General features: G+C 41.0%; 1 protein-coding gene across 5 annotated transcripts in view; it reads left to right on the forward strand.

The window, feature by feature from the left end:
* The window catches only part of ENOX1 (ecto-NOX disulfide-thiol exchanger 1), a 543,507-nt gene that overhangs the window by 479,587 nt on the left and 41,665 nt on the right, over nt 1–22,255 (forward strand). For all 5 annotated transcript variants that reach the window (XM_030565681.1, XM_030565709.1, XM_030565691.1 and 2 more), the window contains 2 exons: nt 13,580–13,687; nt 18,625–18,681. In XM_030565681.1, coding sequence (XP_030421541.1) covers nt 13,580–13,687; nt 18,625–18,681 — 165 coding nt within the window. The remainder of the gene's footprint in view (nt 1–13,579; nt 13,688–18,624; nt 18,682–22,255) is intronic.

Consider the following 22,255-nt stretch of genomic DNA (forward strand, 5'->3'; position numbering starts at 1 on the left):
CAAAAGCATTATCAGCAAAATCCCATAGATATTTGCTAATGAAGTATACCATATGGGCAGTCATAGCAATCTAGCAATTTATGTTGTCGAAAAATGTGTAATAGCAGCTTAGGCATTGAAGTTATGTGTTTTTGAGTTAACTCCCTCCATGAATTTGTGTCACCATCTAATTTCATACCCACTATGAAGTCTCAAACAAATGGAAATAATGTCTTGTATCCATGGTAACAAATGAAGTACACTTTACCTGATCTTAAGATGGAAATTGAATTAACTTGTCATTACTGTATAGGTATTGTTAGCTTCCATGTATTTCTGTATGGGGATGCACACACAAAATATATACCTTTTCAAATTGCTCTGTATTTGAGCATCTCACTTCTGGAAACGACGTAAGGAAACTATATGATAAGAGAGATTTTGCTATCAGAATGTTATTCCAGTGTTGTTTTGGGGAACAGGTTAGATATTTTAGGATCGAACGTTAATCACTCAGTGCTAAGTATATTTGAATCTTGCCTTCCTAACATGAAATGATTGAAAATGCCCAGACAACATGACATGGGTTTTTACCATATAGAGATTATAGATGACATATATTCTGAGTTATGCTGAAGCTCATTTTGGTTAATTTTTAATGCATACCAGATGACTTTATGAATTCCTTAGAGAATTATTTATCAGACTATTAACAGCATTGGCCTGTAGACTGTCCTACAGTGTGGACCTTGTGCTGTGTCCTCACACTACCTTGGGAACATTGTTTCAGTTGAGACTTACGAAGAACAGGACTGAGGGTTTGACTTGGCCGTCTTTAGGAAGAGTCACAGGGAAGTCATACTGAACAAAGGAAATGTCACAAAAACATAGTTAAAAATACTAAGAGCAAAGGGATTAGCCTGCAAAAGAACCTTTGTTCTGCTATTTACAATGCAAACAATTCAAACAGTGCAAGTGCTGTGATAACAAATGGCCAGTTTGAACCCGGCTCTTAGTCAGAACCGTCGTCTACTTGCCAGGGCATTTGGGTTGTTTTGCTGCGCATCCTGCATCTCCCACTGAAGTCACTGGGAGCTGGAGGTGCCCAACACTTGTCAGGTTTCAGGCTCTTCCTCAAAGGTACTTAGATGAAATCAATGGAAGTTAGATACCTAAATACCTTAGAGGAACTAGGTCCTACACTGTAAATTGGTTGATTATGGACCTTGCCATTACGTGCATTTCATTCATCATAAAGGATGCCATCATTATGTAAATAGTAATAACTATTGGTGGGATTTTCAAAAGCATTCACCTAACTTTGCTGGAGCGCACTGGAGTTTGACCATTCACTTTAATGGGAGCCGAGTTTAGGCCAATGCTGAGTGCTTTTGAAAAATCCACACTATTCTTCTAGACGTTGCTCTATCAGAGTTAAATTATGTAAGCCAGACTCCATCATAGTTGGAATGAAAAATATTGTCTTTTACCTAGAGGCGGAGGGGAAATTGTATATCATCATGCAGGAGCGCCACCAGCTTTTTTGGCACCCTAGGCCGCCAAAGGTCTGCCCCCTAAATACCGCCCTGACTGAGGCGGCAGAAGGTCCCACCCCTGACAGAGGCAGTGGAAGGTCCCACCTCCGAAATACTGCTAACAACTGGGGCAGCCGAAGATCCAGCAGCTGCGGTCGCCGCCCCCAAAATGTTAGCGCCCAGTCGTCTAATGGGTTGCGCTGGCCCTGTCATCATGATCCCATTGACTTCAGCGGGCGGGGCCTGAAAGCATATTTCTTCACAGGGATGAGTTCAGTAACTTGTAGGATGAATCTATTTGAGATCTTTTTCTTCACTTCTTCCTTGTGGTTGATCCACTATCTAAACTCCCATGAACTTCAATCATATTCATTCCATTCACTCACATGCAAACTTTCCCAAATGTCAAAAGTCACAGATACTTACAACAGATGAATGCTAAGAATCCTAGCGTGGTCAGGTGGATGGGGCTTATTGTGAATTATATTCATTAGTATATCCTGACTACAGAAGGGCTTATTTATTCTGTTTTATCCTTCCACTCCGTACTCACTAAATATTTACTCAACATGTTGCCCAGCATACACGTGATCAAGATTAACTGTTTCTTCTAAAAATGCAGTATTAGAAAGGGGAGTAAATAAGAAAGAAAAAAATATCACCCTTATATTCACTTTTTACCTGCTGAATAAATAGACTAGAGTGATTAAGTTGAAAATATTTTTATTGCTCTCCAGAGTATGAATCTTAATTTGATCTATAAATTTACAAAGAACAACAGCATTAGCAAAAACTTGGTATTACTGAATGACATTTGAATTCTGAAAACAAGTAACCCTGTTTCTGGGAAGGGGGAGGAAGGGGCCCAGTAACAGTATGTCTGTTCTCCAAGGGCTACATCTGTACAGATGCAGCACTGCAGCCAGGGCCAGCGCTTCCATTTAAGCAACCTAGGAGGTTGCCTAGGGCTCCAGGATTGGGGGGGGGGCGGCATTTTGCTGCCCTCGGCAGCAATTCGGCAGCGGGGGGTCCTTCCGCGCTCCAGGTCTTCGGCGGCAATTCTGCGGCAGGTCCTTCACTCGCTCCGGGACTCGCCACCGAAGTGCCCCGAAGACCATGAGCGTGGAAGGATCCCCCCCCGCCGCAGAATTGCCACCAACTACTGGGAGTGCGGAAGGACCCCTGCCTAGGGAGCCAAAAACCCTGGCGCCGCTCCTGACTGCAGCTATATCACTGTAGTGTAAATACTTACTACAACAACAGAAGGGGTTTTTCCATCACTGTAGTAAATCCACTCCCTGAGGAGGAAGTAGCTAGGTCAATGGAACATTTCTTCTGTCCACCTAGCTGCATACACATTGGGAGTTAGAGCCACCTAACTGCATTGTACAGAGTGTGAAATTTTTCACAACCTTGAGTGACATAGCTAGGTCAACCTAAGTTTTAGGTGTAGACCAGGCCAAAGGATGCTTAAGCACTCTTTCCTTTAACATCCCATTAGGTTTACCATCAAATACCTACCTGCTGCTGTTTATATTTAAACAATAATTATTATTATTAATAAAGTGCACCACTAGGTTTACAGTACAATTATGTATTTTATCTCAGAATGGGAGACTGGAGTTTTCCTCCAAATGTGGCAACCCATACCTAAGGGATTGTTTACTGTGGGCGTTTCCCCCTAAAATTTCCTACCGTAGCTATCACCAGTTCAGCTTCACAAGTCGTAGCAGCAATGGAAGTGTTAGTGTAAATAAGTCCCCATTGAGGTTTTAACTACCAAGTCATCTAGATCTGTTCTTAGATAACACATGGTTAAACTGCCTTTGTACCCTGACAGCTGCCACCAGTGATGGACATGAAGTGGTGGCAACAGCAGTAGAGAATTTTAGGAAAAAAAGCCTAAGGTAGATACCTCAGTAGAAAGCACACTGACTGATGTCTGTGTGAAGATTATAGTCTAGCCCTCTTGCAGGAAATCCTTAAACACTAAACCTCTCTGGCTGGTTACATTCTTCTTAGCTTTGGGGTGGAATTTTCAAAAGCATTTGATGTTGGCCTAATTCTGCTCCCATGAAGTCAACGGAAGCAAAGTTAGGCCAAGGCTGAGCATTTCTGAAAACCCCAGCCTTAGTGGTGAATACTCATTTCTTTAAAGATGAATGATAAAATTAAAATTCATGGCAAATTTGAGTCTGCTCAAAACATAAACCTTTGCAGAGTACAGTAGATCAGTAATTTTTATCTACACCAACTTCAAAGCTTTCTATTAATCTCTGTAGTTTCTCTAGCCTCAATGTGTAAGATTTTTTTAATGTTAAACATCAGTCAAATATTTCTTTTTGAAAAAGAAAATCTAAAAGCTAAGTGGGTTTATTAAAAGTGAGCATGCTATGGTTATGGAGAAGTGGTTTTATGCAATTTGTGGTCACATGGAGAAATAGACATACTTATATATATTATTCAGTGCTCTACTTTTGTAGAATGAAATTGTCATCCCTTCTAAGTACAAAACAAATGTATAAAATTGAAGCCTGATTAATTTCTCATGCTGTGTGTGTGTGTGTGCATGTGCACGCGCACGCGCGCACACCTGTCTGCCTGTCTTAGGCTCAGCACTGCCCTCTGCTGTGCAGCATTGAGACCTTCACACTCAAGATGTCAGCAGGACAGCATATAATACAGTAATATGTACCAAGAGGTAGGCCTGCCTAATGCCCTTACCTATGGAGGCATGCTTGTCCCACTCCAAATACAAAAACATAGCTTAACATGCATGCTGCTACTAGCAGCATCAGCAAATGTTGAGTGTGCACTTTGTTCCTGGTCAGAAGACCAGCAAGGTTCACTGCTAAGGGTGGAGCCCTGGCCAGCTGGAGCCGGTAGCAGAGAATGCAAAGGGCTCTTAATCAGCGCTGTGCCAGGTCAGGATTTAGATCCTTCTTCCATTACAAATCTCATCAGCCTCCCAGATAGTGAGATCCTAATGTATTCTGTAAAGTGGACAGCGCTGGAGAACAAGAGGGCTAAGTGCCATAGCCTTCTCCTAGCTGATATGCTGGATTTCCCTTCATTGTAATTTTTAAAAATTCATTAATTACCTTTTAATTTGCCCAGTCTCATATTAGGCCTGGTCATATGTTAATATAAATGCTGCAGTGTGGCTAGCTTCATTTACAACTCATTTCTAAAGCACGTGATGCCATCTCCTTTGACTTTTCTTTCACATTTTCTTGTTTCCTTGGTGATTTGTCTGGTCTCATCAGTGTCTTGTTACTAATGCATATTTGCTCAGATGGGAAGTTGCGCTGCCATTATTCAAGGCTGCCATGCACTGGCCATTTATGATATGAAATCCTGTTTTAGTAATGTAGAAACTTGATATTCCAGCTAAGCCATAGAGCTAATAGGTTTGATGGCTACAAATTGTGCGTGCATGCGTGTTTGTGTGTGTGTGTTCCTTCATTTCTTCATTTTTTTCTTTAACCTAAGGAGAATTCTACCAAGAAATGTTTACATTCTTCTTTTCTTCTATTGTTTGTGAATAGCCTCTAAGAAGCTTGAAACACATTTTCCCTTGCTGATTTTTGGTCTTTTCCATTTTGCAGATTCTGAATTCTCTTTATTTGTGTAGAATAAAGTTTTTAATTGACTTGACTGGGTTTTGCTTTTAAAAAAAGAAATTGCTAGCCTGGATAGCTAATGGAGTTCATGATGGGGCAGGGAGACTTTCACCCCTGGATCTCTGATTCAGGTCCGCCCCAGGGGAAATAGTTCCATTCATGCATAAATAAGAACTATTCACATGAGCAAACATTGCTAGATCAGATCCTAGGTTGTTAGTGACTGAAAACTGTCACCCTCTGATGTCTGTTTGGTAGTCTAATTTAACTGGTTTGCTACAGATCCTGTTCAGTGGAAATGCTACAGCCATTTCAGAGGCTGGGAGGAAAGCTCATATCCCCTCCCAGGTAATTGAATGGACAAGGTATGCTATAATGAATACCTTGTTATAACAAATTTAGTTACCTTGTCAGAAATGTTCATTATAGCAAGTGTAATGTACTTAAATTTTTAGTAAAGTTAAATTCTTATTATCATTTTGTGTTTCATTTCCAGCAGCACTGAACAAAATTGTGGCTGAAAGAGCAACAGTAGAAGCATTTGCTGGTATAACAGCTAGATATATTGGAATTGCAGGTGTTCTTTTTTAATATCCTAAAAACCTTACAGTCTAAAATATGACCTAAGGTCTTGTGGTCTATTTCTAGTATGTGCTTGTTGGGCTATTTAGATAGCTGGTTAAAAAAGATGTTTTCATGGTGGAGCCGTTCACTATGGACAGTTTGTCCATTGTCCTTGCGGGGTGGGGTGTATACTTATGCATATACATCTATATGCATGTATATAATATATTTTACAGACTGTATTTTTTTTGGTAAATGCAGGGCTTGGGGGAAGTATTCAGTGGCTTTGCAATGATGATAAACAGAAAGCTATTGCTTTACCTTTAGGGATTTTCATATGTTTGGGGGTATTCTGTTTTGCATGGAAGTTAGCATTCCTAGCCATGCTGGCACCACATTGCACACAGCCTGAGTAAGTCAGCTGGCTTCTAGAATGCCTTCTATATTTAATATTTCAGAAAAAGAGAAGATTGATTTAAGATGGTAATTTGCTGTCTGCACTTTTGAAATCTGTGCAATATGGGTGATACAGAACTTTACTGGAAGATGTTCAGCATTGGAGATAAGGGAATGTGTAAAAAAAAAAAAAAAAAGCTACCTCTTACAATATGCAGGGTTGCTTTGATAACAGCTATTTTAGTCCTCATGAATGATTCCAGATTAATAGCACTGGAAATTGAAATTTTCTGATTATGTATAAAGCAGATACAGGAGAGTCAGTGGTAATGTAAGCAAACTCCTTGTGATGGGATATACAAATCTCACATTGGGAAACACAGGAAATGCGTTTATGTGGGCTCAGTTGGTCCCACCCAACTCGAGCTGTGAGAGGTCAGACTCAGAGGGAGGAGCTTAAAAAGGGAAACACAACACAATTAGCGTCAGACCAGACCTCTAGTCTTTGACTCCTGGAGAGAGCACTGTCTGAAGGCAATAGCTCCTCAGATGACCTGGACCTATTCCAGAAGTTCATCTTTCATAGACTACCAAATAGCCATCTGTAGATGATTATTTTTGTTCCGTGTACACCTGTGCAGCTTTCAAATCAGTGACTGGTAGAGGATAAAGCCTCTGCAAACATCTCAGGCATAACAGAGCCATGAGCAATACATGTCATGGATTTTTAAGGAATAGATCTTGTCCGTGAAAGGCTGACCACTTTCACTGAGAAAATTGCAGAATTGCTGATTGAAGAGAATGCAGGAACAGTATTAAAGTTATGGAAAACCAGGCACCTTCAGTAAATGTTCACACTGGGGATAAAGTGGTTGGAAGTAGTCGATAGTTGAACAAATGAGCAAGGACTTTGGTGACTGTGCTAAATGCAATTGATTATAGTTTGTGAGTATCTACATGAGGAACAAATATTTAGTAAAGGGCTCTTTCAATTGAGCAGAGAAAGGTATAACACGAATTAAGGGCTGGAAATCAAAACTAGGCAAATTCGGACTGGAAATGTCGTACATTTTTGACAGTAAGAATAATAAGCCATTGTAACAATTTACCCAGGGTCATGATGGATTCTTCATCACTGGCAAGTTATAAATCAAGACTGGATGTTTTTCTGAAAGTTACGCTCTAGGAATTATTTGGGAGAAGTTCTATGGACTGTGTTACACAGGAGGTCAGACTAGATGATCACAATGGTCCCTTCTAGTCTTGGAATCTGTGAATTTAGGGCGGGGTATAACGAGCATTGAGACATGGCAGGAGGAGATAACGTGAGTGTAAACAGAGAATCAGACAATTGGGGGATTGGGACTATCAGAGGGGCAGGAGGAATGGAGATACCAGGAACAGGCAATACAAACAAAAACACAAAAGGATTCCAATTTTACCTTAAGTTAATGCAATTGTACATTAAACTGAAGAACAGAAGAAATATCTATATGTCAATTTTTTATAAGCATAATAATTTGATAAGCAAAATAATTCAAAATAATTAAATACTGTTATTTTGTCATAGTTGCTTGGGACCTTCATGAAATGACTGATAATTTTACGCAGGGCTGGTAACACCACGTTACATTATTAAGGTTGCCTGGCCCTTCCCATTATCAGGCCCTGTTTTCAGTTGCTTATCACTTTGCCAAACTTCAGCTGTTTAGGCTAAAATTTTGAATGCTGAGTGTTTTGCCTGAGGTTGAATTATTTTAGAAAATTTCAGTCAAAACAGTTTAACCTTTTCTGAGAATGAGGCTAGAGGAAAAAGGGTTGTTTTGCAAAATTAAAAAAGTTCTGACAACCTTTTTTGACACCTGTGCACTCTAGAACAGTGGTTCTCAAAGTTGGTCCACCGCTTGTCGGGGAAAGCCCCTGGTGAGCCAGGCTGGTTTGTTTACCTGCTGCGTCCACATGTTCGGCCAATCGCGGCTCCCACTGGCCGCGGTTCGCCGCTCCAGGCCAGTGGGGGCTGCGGGAAGTGGTGGCCAGCACATTCCTCAGCCCACGCCACTTCCAGCAGCCCCCATTGGCCTAGGACAGTGAACTGTGGCCAGTGGGAGTCACAGTCGGCTGAACCTGCAGATGCAGCAGGTAAACAAACCGGCCTGGTCCACCAGGGGCTTTTCCTGAACAAGTGGCGGACTGGCTTTGAGAACCACTGCTGTAGAACACACTCTCTTCCAAAGCATAGAAAAGAACCCAAGATTCCTGAGTCCCAGCATTCCTCTGCTGTCAGAAAATATCTGTGAAACCACTGGCAAACTGCATGTCTCATCCACGCCCTCTGGTGCTGAGTCCACACAGAGAATGACAACCTGCTACTTCTATCAGTTATTCCATTGGCTCAAGTGGTAGAGATTGGTGTAGTGGATCTGCAAGGTCCTACCATACTGATGACCTGTGTTGGCATCAATATGATGCAACATGGTGAATTCTTTAGTCAGTAAATTAAAAAAAGAAATTACACAGAAAAAAACTACATTAAAAGAACATTAAGATTGGAAAATCTAGCATTCCAAAGCTGAAAAAAAGTTTTAAAATAAATTAATTTTGTGTCAAACTAAATGTTTTGTTTAAAGCAAAAGAAAACATCTTGTTTGCAAAGTTTTTTACATAAAATTCTAAACAAAAAGTGACTTCAAATGGAAAAATGTTGAAGCAACACATTTGGAGTTTTTTCAGACATTATTTGTTTTTAGCCAAAAGAATTCCGCAATTTCACTATGAATTCACAAAATGTTTCAAGTTACCTGAATCTGCATTTTTTGATTAAAAGAATTTTCAGCCAAAAACTTTCACCCAGCTCTAGTTGGAAGGTGTGTAGTGAATGAGACAGCTGATTTCAGGAAGAGAAAGGATGGTGTTATGGTTATGCAGCTGAATGTCACACTGGAGAATTGGATTCTAGCACAGGGCTCCTACTGAGTAAGTGATGTACACCAAACTTGTCAGACAGTGTCACTAACTGTGTGTTCTTCATTTACTGGGTGCACAGCTTGGAATCTGATTTGCAGAACTGCCTAGTACTCACAGCTGCATCCAAAGTCAATGGGAACTGTGCGTCGATCATATATAGTGTAAATACTGCAAAAAGAAAATAAGGCCCTGTGCTTCTCAAACAGTGAACTGTGACCAGGGACCCTATTATGCCAACTGGCAGAGGGCAAATGGTGTGCATAGGATTTTAAAAGGATCTCCCTGGTCAGATATGTGCATAATAGTTAACCGATGTGTGGCATCTGAGATCTGTACTGGGAGCCAGCAGCCTGTTGGGTCATTGTAATCATTGGGACTGTATGTACAGATAATACTTAAAGACTTCTGTATCTATACTAAAAATTATATTCTTAAAGTCTTGGAGTTATGGCAAGTCACCAGGATTTATCATACCTGCTGCCTGAAAGGAACATTTTCAAGTTAACAGACCCCTATCTCCCTGTCTGGTCATTTGTGTTTTGTATGCCTCAATATATGCCTATTTGCATCCTAAGCCAGGGTGGAATGAAAGATTGCAAAATCTACAAAAGAGAAAGATTTCAGGGTGAACGAACTGCAGTGGGATGTCGTGCTTATGAAGAAAGATTGTTATGGTATATCTTGAGGTGTAAGGAAACACCCAGAATCTTTCACTCAGGCAATCTGACAGTATGTCATGGAAAGAATGTCATAGCCAGCCTGTAAAGCAAGGATTTTGGTTGAGCAATACTCTATAAGATGTGAGAGTATCTTGTGGATTAAGTCTATGCTCTAAAATGCATGTTATTATTTCATAGGTAACCATTTGTTTCCAATACTTCTACTTGCTACTACTTGAATCTCCATGTTTTGTTAAATAAATTTATGCTTGATTTAATTACAAACTTATTGCTAAGTTCTGTGTGTTAAGCACGGGGGTGATTTGGGATGGACTGGAACGTTGGGGTTTACTGTTTATTTGGAAGCAGCAAATCTGTGATCAGTATGAATATCCAGTGGACCAGGAGCTGGACACTCCAGGGAGATGCTCAGAGGATTCAAGGAATGGGGTGTGCCTGTTGCTCATCTGTAGAGTGACAGTGGGGCCTGCGAGACTGAGAGAGGAGGGCCTGTGTTGCCTATGCCCAGTGGAGTATGGGAGTTGACCCACAGCAGGCACAGACAAGGCTTCCTCACGCTAAGGGCAGGTGGTTGTAAGGTGCCCCCACGAAGCATCTCAGGCACCCAAAAATGTGTGGATTTTTCTCTTAATCTGTGCCTCTATTCCCTGTCTGTAAAATGGGGATAATATTACACCCTCACCTTTCAGGGGTGTTGTGAAAATTAATCCATTAATGTCTGTGGAGCACTCACATATGTAGTGATGAGCACCATGGAAAAGCCCATGAGGAAATGGATAATTCTGCTTTCAGAGCAGAGTTTGACTAGTGTGAGGTAAATAAGTCATATGGCTACACATTGAACAGTGAGGATAAACCAAATATCAAATAGCTGCTCATTAAGTGAGCACCATCCATCCTCTACGCAGAATGAGACAGGGGTCCTCTGGAGAAAAAATGTCCTGATATAGTTAGAATGTGTCGTAATCTGTATACACATGAGGATTGAATTAAGGTTGCACAGGAAACCTCCATTCTGGCATTTCCTAACTTTGGAGGACTTGACTTTGCAACCCTAATAATGTTTCTTTAGCATAGTTATTTGTGTGTAATATGTAAGGACTAGAGCCAAGCGAAAACAGGATTTTCCATTTTATGAAAAATTCTGAGATTTTGAAAACTTCTTTTTCTATAGAGAAAAGAAAAAGAAAGTTCACATTTTTTTCACAAGATGGCAACAAACAAATCTTCCAGGAAAGCAGCCCAGGAAGCCAGCCAAGCAAGGAACCAAGCTATTGAGAAGCCTGGAAGCTGGGGCTCCCAAGTCTTCTAGGCTCTCAGGTGCCACTCAGTCCACCAAGCAGGCTACTGAGGAGTCAGGAAGTCCAGGCTCCCCAGCAACTCACCAGATGGAGCTAGAGGGGTGGGTAAGGTGGCAGGAAGGGCTCTGTCAGAAACCTGCCTGGTTTTCTTTGGAATTTTGACTTTGCCCTGCAGAATTGGTACTTTCTGACAGAAAAATGTTCCGACAGAAAATTCCCAAGCAGCTGTAATGAATGTGTATATTTAATAACAGTGATGTACAGGTTAACTAGGTGCTCACCTTCTCCATGTTCTCACCACAGCAAGTTTATGGTACCTTTATTAGCTGCCTCAGAACACTCAGCAGACCCAGATGCATTTTCTGCTGGTGATTCTTAAAACATATATAGCTTCAAGGCTTCAAAAGAACCTAGGAATGAGAAGCCACTAAAGCAGTGGTGCCCAAACTTTTCCTCTTGGATCCCCTGCTTCCCAGGAATGGAATGTGTCCATATCCCACCCTGGCTGGGAGCAGAGTTGTGGCTGGGCCAGGGGCCAGAAACAAGGGCTGGGTGGCTGAGAGTCGGGGCTGGGAGTCAGCGGTCAAGTCACAGCTGGAGCCAGGGCAGCAGCTGCGGCTGGGGGATTGGGGTCAAAGATGCGGCTGGAGCGGAGCTGGGGGCAGAGCGGGGCTGGGTGGCACTCCCTCCCTACCCTGCCATGGAGTCTAGCCTGAGCCCCACTGTGTCCCCTTGGACATTTCTCCGTGCCCCGCTAGGGGAACGTTGCCCACAGTTTGGGAACCACTGCACTAAAGCAACCTAGCTATAGTTTAGATTGCAGTCAGAAATATAAAAAGGTGATTTATCAAAATTTACTTCCATCTAGCTGTGGTGACCCAACAATGCCATGGGAGGTTGAAAATAGGAAGAAGTTTATGTAGACTGTCTGGCCCAGGAACCAATGGGACTGAAACCATTTTTGATATTTGCTTCCACTTGCTATGCAAACTTTGTCAATCAGTTTAGATATGTGTTATGGCCCAATTTGTATAAACGTGTAAGCTATTTAGCATGTTAAGAAACCGGACATTCTGTTTCATAAATGATTATTATTTGTTTGGTTTCATGTGGCTATACATAGTTTGATGGAATACGATGCTCTGGATTTTCTAAATCGCCCTGGAAAATGAGCACAATTAATTGGAAAATGGTGCGTGTGTAATGGCAGTGTTAGAGACCTTTAAAACATTGAATTAATCCATCCAGCTGGTAGTCATCCACATCAGGAATTCTGTATCAATCCCTACTCAAGCCTGATGCTTTCCATGCAGATCTAAAAGCAGGTTTCACACAGCACAACTTCCCGCCACCCCCATTGGCCTGGGACAGCGAACCACACCCAGGTTCAGTCCGCCAAACCTACTGACATGGCAGGTACATAAACTGGCCCGGCCCGCCAGGGTGCTTACCCTGGTGAGCCACGTGCCAGAGGTTGCCGACCCCTGATTTATTCACTCTAATTTAAAGTTTCATGTGCCAGTAATATATTTTAACATTTTTAGAAGGTCTCTTTCTATAAGTCTATAATATATAACTAAACTATTGTGGTATGTAAATTAAATAAGGTTTTTAAAATGTTTAAAAAGATTTATTTAAAATTAAATCAAAATGCAGAATCCCCTGGACCGGTGGCCAGGACCCGGGCAGTGTGAGTGCCACTGAAAATCAGCTTGCGTGCTGCCTTCAGTGCGTGTGCCATAGGTTGCCTACCCCGGTCTAGTAGTTGTCCTCTCTATACAGAAATACATAACCAGTTTCAGAATTAATTGAATCTAGTGACCAGTTCCTGGCAAGTCCCAGTGTCTGTTCATGACTTACAACTGAATAGGATGAGGGGAGCCAGGCCCTTAAAAAAGTCTCTATGTTTCAGAAATTCTCTGCAGAAAAATAATCTTTTGGTCATCATTTTGTGTTTTGACAGATCACATCAGCAGTTTTCTTGGCTGATGCATTGATTGTAGGGCATCCGTCTTGCTGATCTAATAACACATCACCATCATAGAATGAGAAGAAATGAAATGTTTAGTCTTCTTGGCAACTAAATGCAAATGCTTTCCAGAATATTGCTTTGCGTTGAATGAAATGGCTTTGGGCCAGTGACTAATTAGAGTAAAGGGCTGTGCTTGTGAATTATGCATGTACTGTAGTGTTTACCCTAGTATTGTTAAAACCGCAGCATATACTTCTACAAATGAGGTGGTTGTTCAGATGGATGTCACAGTCCTTCTGTGGATGATATACTCTACCAAGTGTTTGTGCTTTAGTGTAACAAATAGCTTAATGGCACATTTACAAATGCATTCCTTGTGTTGTACTGCAGTGGAAGGAAATCCAGATGGAAGTAATTTACATCTTGTTCAACTTAGACACAACAGACTTAGTAACAATAATAAATATAGAAATAATGTGAAAAATGTTGCTTGCAGTGAGGATTTACAATATTTAAGAGTGCTCAGATTCTGATGGTACTAATCACAGTCTTTTCGCCTACTCAGCAATTGCTGAGTATACAGGAAGAATTAAATAACAAAAAATCTGAACTGCAGCAAGCAAAAGAAGAACAAACACATACAGAAGCCAGGCTTAAAGTTCTTCAGGAGCAGGTGAGTGCTTACATTGAGCATAATCCTTATTTAGGACTACACTGGAGGGCCTGATCCTGCACCTTTGAAATCAGTGGAAGTTTGGCCATTGACTTCATTCTAATCAGTATATGATCTTATGTGACCTGTGTGTGATCTAATGAACATATACAAAGTTTAGCTGAAGTTAATTGATAGTATAGTTTGGGGAAACTTTGTCAAAGTGAAATTGAACTCTGTCAGTTTTGCAATATCAGATATTTAATCTCACATCTTGTATAACATTTTCTGTTATGTTCCTCCACACAGATACCAGTGATGTGTGAATGTTTTCTATCTGAAAACAAATTAATTTTGGGAGAGTTCAATATACCAGCAAAGTAAACATATTTCAAAAAAAGCCAGCCATTTCTTTTAAGACTAGTAGTGGGGAAAATGAGTTTAGCATCTCCTGTATTATTCATGCAGACACATCTATACAAAATCATGATGACATAAAAAAAAATCTCCAGTGCATCAGTGCACTTATCTAACTGTGGTGAGAAGCAAACCTTTTATATACTCTGCAAATCTGATCGTTTCATTTTTGCTTTCATTGATACTGAAGTGCTGTATGACATTGATAAGTGTATTTAAAAATATTGTCTAATATGCAGGGCAAGATGGATCGTTTCACAGCAAAGGAAGATCTGTGCCTGTTTGTGTAGTACTGGAGTTGAAATACTGTGTTGTCCACATACACAGAGTATACAAATAAATGCTGTGTGTCAACAATTTGATTGTGGAGACAGTAGTCACCACTTCATAGTTTTTAGCTGAAGTAGACAATGGACTGTTTTTTTGATTGATTAATGTAATCTAGTAAAAAAAATTCAGAAGTGTACGACAAATTATTTAGATGGCAAGGATTCAAAAAGTCTATGGTTTTCACAATTTTAAAAAATCCTTCTGAATTTTTGAATGTTTACATATTTTTAAAGTTATGCACATTGGACTTGTCATCAGATGCAGTTGGCACAAATATACTTTATAATCTGACAATCCAGATTCTGCAAAATAAAGTTTTCACTTTAAAAAAATATTTCTAGCACTTACGGTTGCAAAGATAACTTTCTAAATGTGAACTGATATAATGCCATCTTAGACAAAAGCATATGAGGAAGAATGGATTTGATTACAATTTTTTTGGCATCTAAAACTTCAGATGAGAAATGGGCTGAGGGGCCTGCAGGATCTATATACTATATAGGAAGCATATATATATATATATATAGGGTATTTTAGGTCTCAATTTTACCATATGTTAGTAGCATTAAAAGGACAGCATTATAAAATACTGTTTAAAAATATTTTTACTATAGCACTCAAAATATTATAAAACATATAGGAAGATCTTACAATCTGCCAACCACTATAGTGCATCTACATATTTTCATTGCGAATATCTGTGACATGCGGCATCTGAGGAAGTGGGTATTCACCCACGAAAGCTCATGCTCCAAAACGTCTGTTAGTCTATAAGGTGCCACAGGATTCTTTGCTGCTTTTACAGATCCAGACTAACACGGCTACCCTCTGATACATGCTGAATATTGAAAATCAGGGGCAGAGTCAAATAAATGTGAACATTTAACATCAAAATAAAAGCATAGGGGTTAATAGATTGATTGTATTATAAATTTTTGTATTACATTCAGCAAAACCCACTATTTTTAAAAGTTAATTTAAAGCTGAGGCAGAATTTCCAGCCTGTTGCACTGAAGTGCCACAGAAACCAAAGTTCTTAGTGCAGAATTTTGATCCAGCTGGGCTTTGATCTTTATATTTTTACACATGGATTACCTGTAGAATGTGAATGGTCCTGTAGAACAAATGCCCCCCTCCCAAAAAACCCTCATGGGCATTTCAGTATCCTGCTAATGTGGTAACCCTTCTCCTTTCCTTTCAGGTTCATGAAGGCAGGGGTGGCTCCAGGCTCCAGCACGCCAAGTGCGTGCTTGGGGCGGCAAGCCGCGGAGGGCGCTCTGCCGATGCTGCGAGGGCGGCAGGCAGGCTGCCTCCGGCGGCTTGCCTGCGGAGGGTCCGCTGGTCCCGCAGCTTCGGTGGACCTCCTGCAGGCCTGCGGGAGGTCCACCGAAGCCGCGGGACCAGCGGACCCTCCGCAGGCAAACTGCCAGAGGCAGCCTGCCTGCCGTGTTTGGGGTGGCAAAATCCCTAGAGCCACCCCTGCAGGAAGGGTAGCCCCTTGGCAATTGCTGGCTCTAGTTCAGTGTGATGCATCCACATGCTTTTTGCTGGTAACCACACTTGCCACTGAACAGCAATAGAGCCTGCCTCTGGGGTAGGGCAGCTCCTGTTTTTTCCAATATTGTATATTTTTCAGAGGTTTCTGCTACTATTTTATACCATTTAGGATATAAGATAAGAATATAATTTAAACAAACAAACAAAAATTGAAAAAAAAGGATGTTACCCTTTCTGTGTCTGCATCTAGGCGTTTTTTCCTTAACATTTTCTACTATCGCTACCCCGGTGCAATGGTGGGAGTTCTAGTGTAGACAAGGCACCAGTGGCCACTAGCATTTTATCCTCTGTTTTGTCTAACCCTGCTCAGAGCAGATGGCACAGAGGTGAAAATGTCCACAACTGCCAATGCTGTGGCGACACAAGAGTTACCATCTATGAAACTTACCAGTGGTGGTCATGGGCTGGAAAGTTTTTCGGGGGGGGAAAGTCTAGTGTATACATTTACCTAGAGGCAGATTCCAATCTCTAGCAGAGTGAGAGTGTAGTTCAGTGGTGAATCTGAAGTCATCATCAGTAGAATATATGCTGCCCAACACAAGTAATAGCCAGTGATTGTAGGGTGGCTGCACTTGATGAACCTGAAGAAGGAGGGGGTAAAGGTAAGTAAACATTTGAAATTAGCTAACCTCCCTTGCCTTTTTATTTTGAGCAATGAGCAGGTTATCTTAAACAACAAGACAAGAGCCTGCTCTTCTGACCTCTTACTCGTGTGAGGGAGTCCAGCAGTACTCAACAGGACTGCTTGAGTAAGGATGACTTGTGTCATTAAGAGTGTGCAGAATCAGGATTGAAATTACTAATTTATGAGTTACCACAGAATATAATTTAATATAAAACTTCATAACTTTGGGGCTTTGTGGAAGTGATTTTCTTGATCTCCGAGAGGAATCAACTGTTCACGCCATCGCCTCCTAGTGACCATTTGTGCAGTGTTGTGGTTTTACAGAGTTGCTTGCAGGGCTGGCCTTATGGGGTGGACGATGTGGGAAAACGCTCAGGGTGCCATGGTTAGGGGAGCACTGTGGTCAAGAGGCAAGGAGCAGGGTGGGCCTGGGGTCTGAGGTTGCAGAAGGAAGCTCAGGGCAATGGGGGGGGAAGGAGGATGGGGAGTGAGGAGCCCAGGGAGGTAGTGGGGACATGGGAAAATGAGGGGATAGATGGGGAGGTAAATGGGGACCGGGGTGGTGGGCCGATGGATTGGGACTCTGTGGAAGTCAGGGGAGATGAGTGAGGGGATGGAGGGGGAGGCAGAGGGGGCCAAGGGTGATGGGGGTATGAGGAGGGTCTGGGGTAGGCAGCAGGGGCCAGCAGTGATGGGGGGGATGGCTGGGGTGTCCACGGAGGCAGCAGAGGCCAGGGTGGCTGGGTGGGGAGCCGGGGCAATGTGGAGGATGGATGAGGAGGCAGCGGGGGCAAGGTGCTCCAAAATACAAGTTCACCCAGGCTGCCATTTTCCCTGAGGCCAGCTCTGGTTGCTTGTCATTTCATGGAAGTGGTGCCACATTCATATGGAAAGCATTGGACTGCTCTAACTATAAATAGCATATGTTTTGAATCAAACATACTGGTGTCCATTTTTACCACAATTTTAGGGTTGTTCTCACACAATAAAGCTTTGTGTTAGGCAGAAAAGATATCTCTTATAACAACTGCTACTTCCTTAGTAAAAACAGGTTGAAACAAAGGCATACAGCAGAAAGAGCGGTTTTCTCCCCCACTCTCATTTTGAATAGGTTAGAATAAAGACCTACATTTTTTAAAGAAATACACACACCTAAGTGCAAATGTACTTTGTTCTGCATGCTTAAATCCCCAGTTCATGCAAGCATGTGAAGGTTGCAGTGGTGCATACTTGTCTGTTTGGGTTCATCCGTAGATTGGATGTGCAGATATCTTTGAAAATGTGGCGCAAAATATCATTAGGTAATTTCTTAAATCTTCTGATAGTGACTATTTTATAATCTCCCATGAAGTAATCCTGAATTTCTATTATAAATCTCATTTACTTTAAGAAAAAAAAGTTTTGCTTCAGATCACCTATAGTGAAATTGGCAGTGTCTTCCTAGTCCTTCCTCCCGATAGCTAAAAAATGAGTTCCACATCTCTTCCTCCTCCATCATACTCAGGAGCCGTGTCAGTTATCTGTATACTTCCTCAGGAAGGCAATATGCAGGAGCACTCTGACATTTTAAACAGCTCAGAATATGTCATTCAAAAGTAATCATAAGCCAATACTATTTAGCTAGTGGCAACTTGCAAACACTGCAAAGCTTAAATTAATAGCAACAAGAATGGGAAATGAAATCATTTATTCTTCTTGAGAGCCAATTTTGTACACTTTTTATGCCTTGAAACTGTTTTCTAATCTTATTATTTAAAAAATAATGATCCAGTCTTATTATTTTCCTTACTCCCCCCTGACTAAACTTATCAAGCCTTAAATATGTTGGTTTCAAAATGGCTTGAGCAAAAACTCATTAGAATTATATGCTCCATCTGTTTTTCTCATTGGAAGCTTTATAAAATGCTACTTCAAATAAATCAAAGATAACTGTGTGAAATGCTCAAGTAATGTTCTTTGTGTGATTTTTTTTTATTTTTGTTTTGGTTTTGTTGCTTTTTTGTTTTGTTTCTTTCTTTAAACTTTGCAGTTAAAAAGTGCCAAGGAGTTAGCAGAGATCAACGGCCAGGACGAATCTCAGGCAAATGTAGGTACAGCTCTATTTACATTTTGTTATTGAAGGTTATAGAATGGCGTATTGGTTTAAGGGCTCAGGTTTTGAATGCCTACTTTTCCTACAGCGACAAGTTCAAATCCCGGCAAGTTTCATTTCAAGGTAGTTAAACTGAGTTCCGTACAATTTACTTTGTGGGGTTATTTGGATGAAATGTTAACCGCCAAGGTTCTACCTGCTCTCTATGGATGTTAACGGTACCATGGCAATTTTTGTAAGAATAATATTTTGCCTTAGTATCCTGGTGCCCAGTGCTCTTCCCTTCTCAAAATGTTTCTCAGGAACATATATATTTAATTTAAATTCTATAGGAAATTATCAACATGTTTCATGTCAGCTTATGTATAATATTGTCAAAATGTTTTGACTTGTATATTAATTATAACAGGGGTCGGCAACCTCTGGCACACGGCTCACCAGGGAAAGCACCCTGGCAGGCTGGGCCAGTTTGTTTACCTGCCAAGTCGGCAGGTTCAGCCGACCACAGCTCCCACTGCCGTCCCAAAGTGCCAGGTAAACAAACTGGCCCTGCCCGCCGGGGTGCTTACCCTGGTGAGCCACATGCCAAAGGTCGCCGACCCCTGAATTATAATCTAACAAAAGCCAAATTGATAAAGTCAAAATGAAATATTTAAATAAGGTTTGTTACCAGGGAAGTCACCTCCCATGCACCCCCTTGTGGCCTGGGCTTCCTCTCCAGCACCATGCCTCCGTTTCTCTTCTTCGGTGCTCCTTAATAAACTCGACACAGATCTTTGGTCCAACAGTATCCCTTATCCCAGGATCTAACTTACTGACATAAAACTGAAACAAAACTCTGTTGTCAGGCTTCTCTCTCTGTCACTTCCATTAGATTCTGTTCTCTGCTGCTCTTCCTGGATTTAGCACGCCATTCTCAGCACTGCCTGCCTGGAGATTTGATCTGCTCCCCTGGAGTATGATCTGTCTTCAGCTCTATGACTCTGGCTTCTAGGCTCAAACCCTTCCCTGTGGTCAAGGATGGTCTCTTGCAGGAGCTTCCTGCTCTCTGCAATCTCTGCCATAGCTTCCTTTCTCTGTTTCCTGTTCCTCTCCGGCTCTTCATCAGGACCAGCAGCCCACTCTCTGGCCTTATCCAGAGGCTGCTAATGAGACACAGGTGGGCTGGACCTGTTCCTTCTTAAAGGACCCAAGCCACCCAGCTGACAAGGTCATTTCAGAATTTTTGTTTTGAAGTAAATTTTAAAATTTTGACTTTTTGTTCTGATTTGGGATGAAAGGATGTTTCAGAAGATCAGCATTCCCCTCAGAAGGGAAATTCCATTTTCCCGCCAGCTCTGCTTCTATCCCTCTGCTTGATACCCATGTGCACCTGACAGTGATGGGGCATCAATGGGTAAAGAAGTGCATTGTGATTATTTACATCCCAAAGGTCTCCCTCTTGATGTTGGATCTGTATGAACACAAAGGTCCTCTTCTGTGCAGAACCAGTCACAGGATCCAGCTCCTAAGGAAAGAAGTCACTGCCATTCCTAAGATAATGGTTCAGAAGAAAATTAGACAACTGCACTTGTCAATCCACAAATTCAGTCCGGGGTTGGAAAATTGTCCTACCTTAGGATAAGCAAGAGATTCAGGACACAAATATAAATGGCAATAGAGAAATTTATTTTGATACTAATAGTGAAAGAGTGAAAATGTATTTGCTGCAGAAATGGACATGGTTGATAGACAGGAATTGAGAACTCTTTAAAGAGTATAGTATGATCAGGCTTCCAATTTTAGGTTTTAACCAATAAACAGCCCTGACACAAATAAAAATTAAATCAATGTTTGTCCAGTAAATACCAGAAAAACCCTGGAAATGGTTTTTTGTACGTAAGGGCTTGTCTACATGGAGCAGTAATGAAGCTATGATTTCTAAAGCACACTAAAGTGTTACACATTAATTGGTCTAGGTAGATCCTGCTCATGCACACTAATCATTCCCTAGTGCGCTTTAACACAGTATTATTTGAAACAGAGAGATTACTCATTACTGTATTTACAACTAATATATAATATACATTACTCATTACAGTATAGACACAGAGGAAAGTCCCCCCCAAAAAAAACAATTTTTGACATCTACGTAGAACTCAAAAATTGCTAAAAATAAACCCTCAACAGTGAAATTAATAAAATCCCCAAACCAGAAGCCATAAAAATGATTAATGTTATTTACACTGAATATTTAATACTAATGTGCTTCTCCTTGCAAAATGCATCCAAAGCTAATTACCAATAGAGTTCGTGGTTCTTGCCCTTGGCCAGTATCTGAATATGGAGTGATCAAAGAGGAAAAGATGTAGTGGCTCCTACATGGTTATTAGTGGACTGTGATGCGTATAATAGGATTAGTACATATTTGATACAGTTGACAAGCTGAATTTAGCAAATGAAATGCCCTGACATTCAGGACCAGATTGAAAGGTATTGGCAACGAAACATGAAAATGTCTATCTGTGTTCCAAATAGTATATATGACCTTTCACCTTACAACACGCTACTTGTACCTTGTACTGCTGTAGTAAAAACTGGATTTTTTAAAAAAGACAGTGGCAACTTTTATGAACATTGCTGCATGTATATTGCAGTGTTGTACTCCAAGAATGTCCTCTGTGTATTGCTATTACAGTTTTTAAAAATAATTTTCCTGTGTCCTAAGGAACCTTTTCTACTACTGGCATTGGCCATGATGTCATAGGTATTTTACATTGTCTTACTGTTTCTTGAAATAAAAAATTAGAACATTTTTGGTAGCCAAAGAGTATAGACAATATGTATTGCAGTTACTTAAAAGGCTGGGGCAAGGGTAATGTTAGAGCCACTGCTACTGCAACTCACAAGCAAAGCTAAAGAGAAAGAACAGATTTTTTGTGCACATCAGCTGCATCAATTATTCCAGGGCAATGCAAGAATAACTCATGTGCAGGACTCTGCAGACAGTCATGAGGTCATTTCACGAATGGCTTGTCAGGTACATGTGGTAATATTTGTTACATCTGGTCACATTTCACATGATTTGAAGTGGTTTTTAATCCATTGAATGTGTCATTCTTGCTTGTGGTGCGTTCTGTAGTAGGAAAGCCCTGACATAAGATGCATGTTGTGCCTGGAGCAAAAATCCTGGCCCTGAGGGAGACTTGAGTTTAATAGTAACCTCAGCACTCCCATTATGTGGGCTGACAGAAGTGTTCTGACATAAAACTCATTTCTGGGGGCTTAGATGTGATTGTCCATTGTTCTTAATGCTGCTCAATGCACACAGCAATGTGTTAATTTCCCCATCATTGTTGGACACAGTGATATATAATTCAGATCATCCTCTTAATTGAAGAGAAAACCATAAGTCAATGTACAACTATAATTTCAGATTTCACCCTTCGTCCAACATATTTCTGTTCTCCCGTGACAGGACTAGTCCCATCTTGAAAAAAAAATGCTTCTTCTTTCTGAAGTAGGGTGGAGGAGTTACTAAATGGTTTATGAAGAGAAACCACAAAACACATGCTGTGTGATTTGAAAC

This window comes from Gopherus evgoodei, chromosome 1 (genome assembly GCF_007399415.2).
Source record: "Gopherus evgoodei ecotype Sinaloan lineage chromosome 1, rGopEvg1_v1.p, whole genome shotgun sequence".
Taxonomy (NCBI): Eukaryota; Metazoa; Chordata; order Testudines; family Testudinidae; genus Gopherus; species Gopherus evgoodei.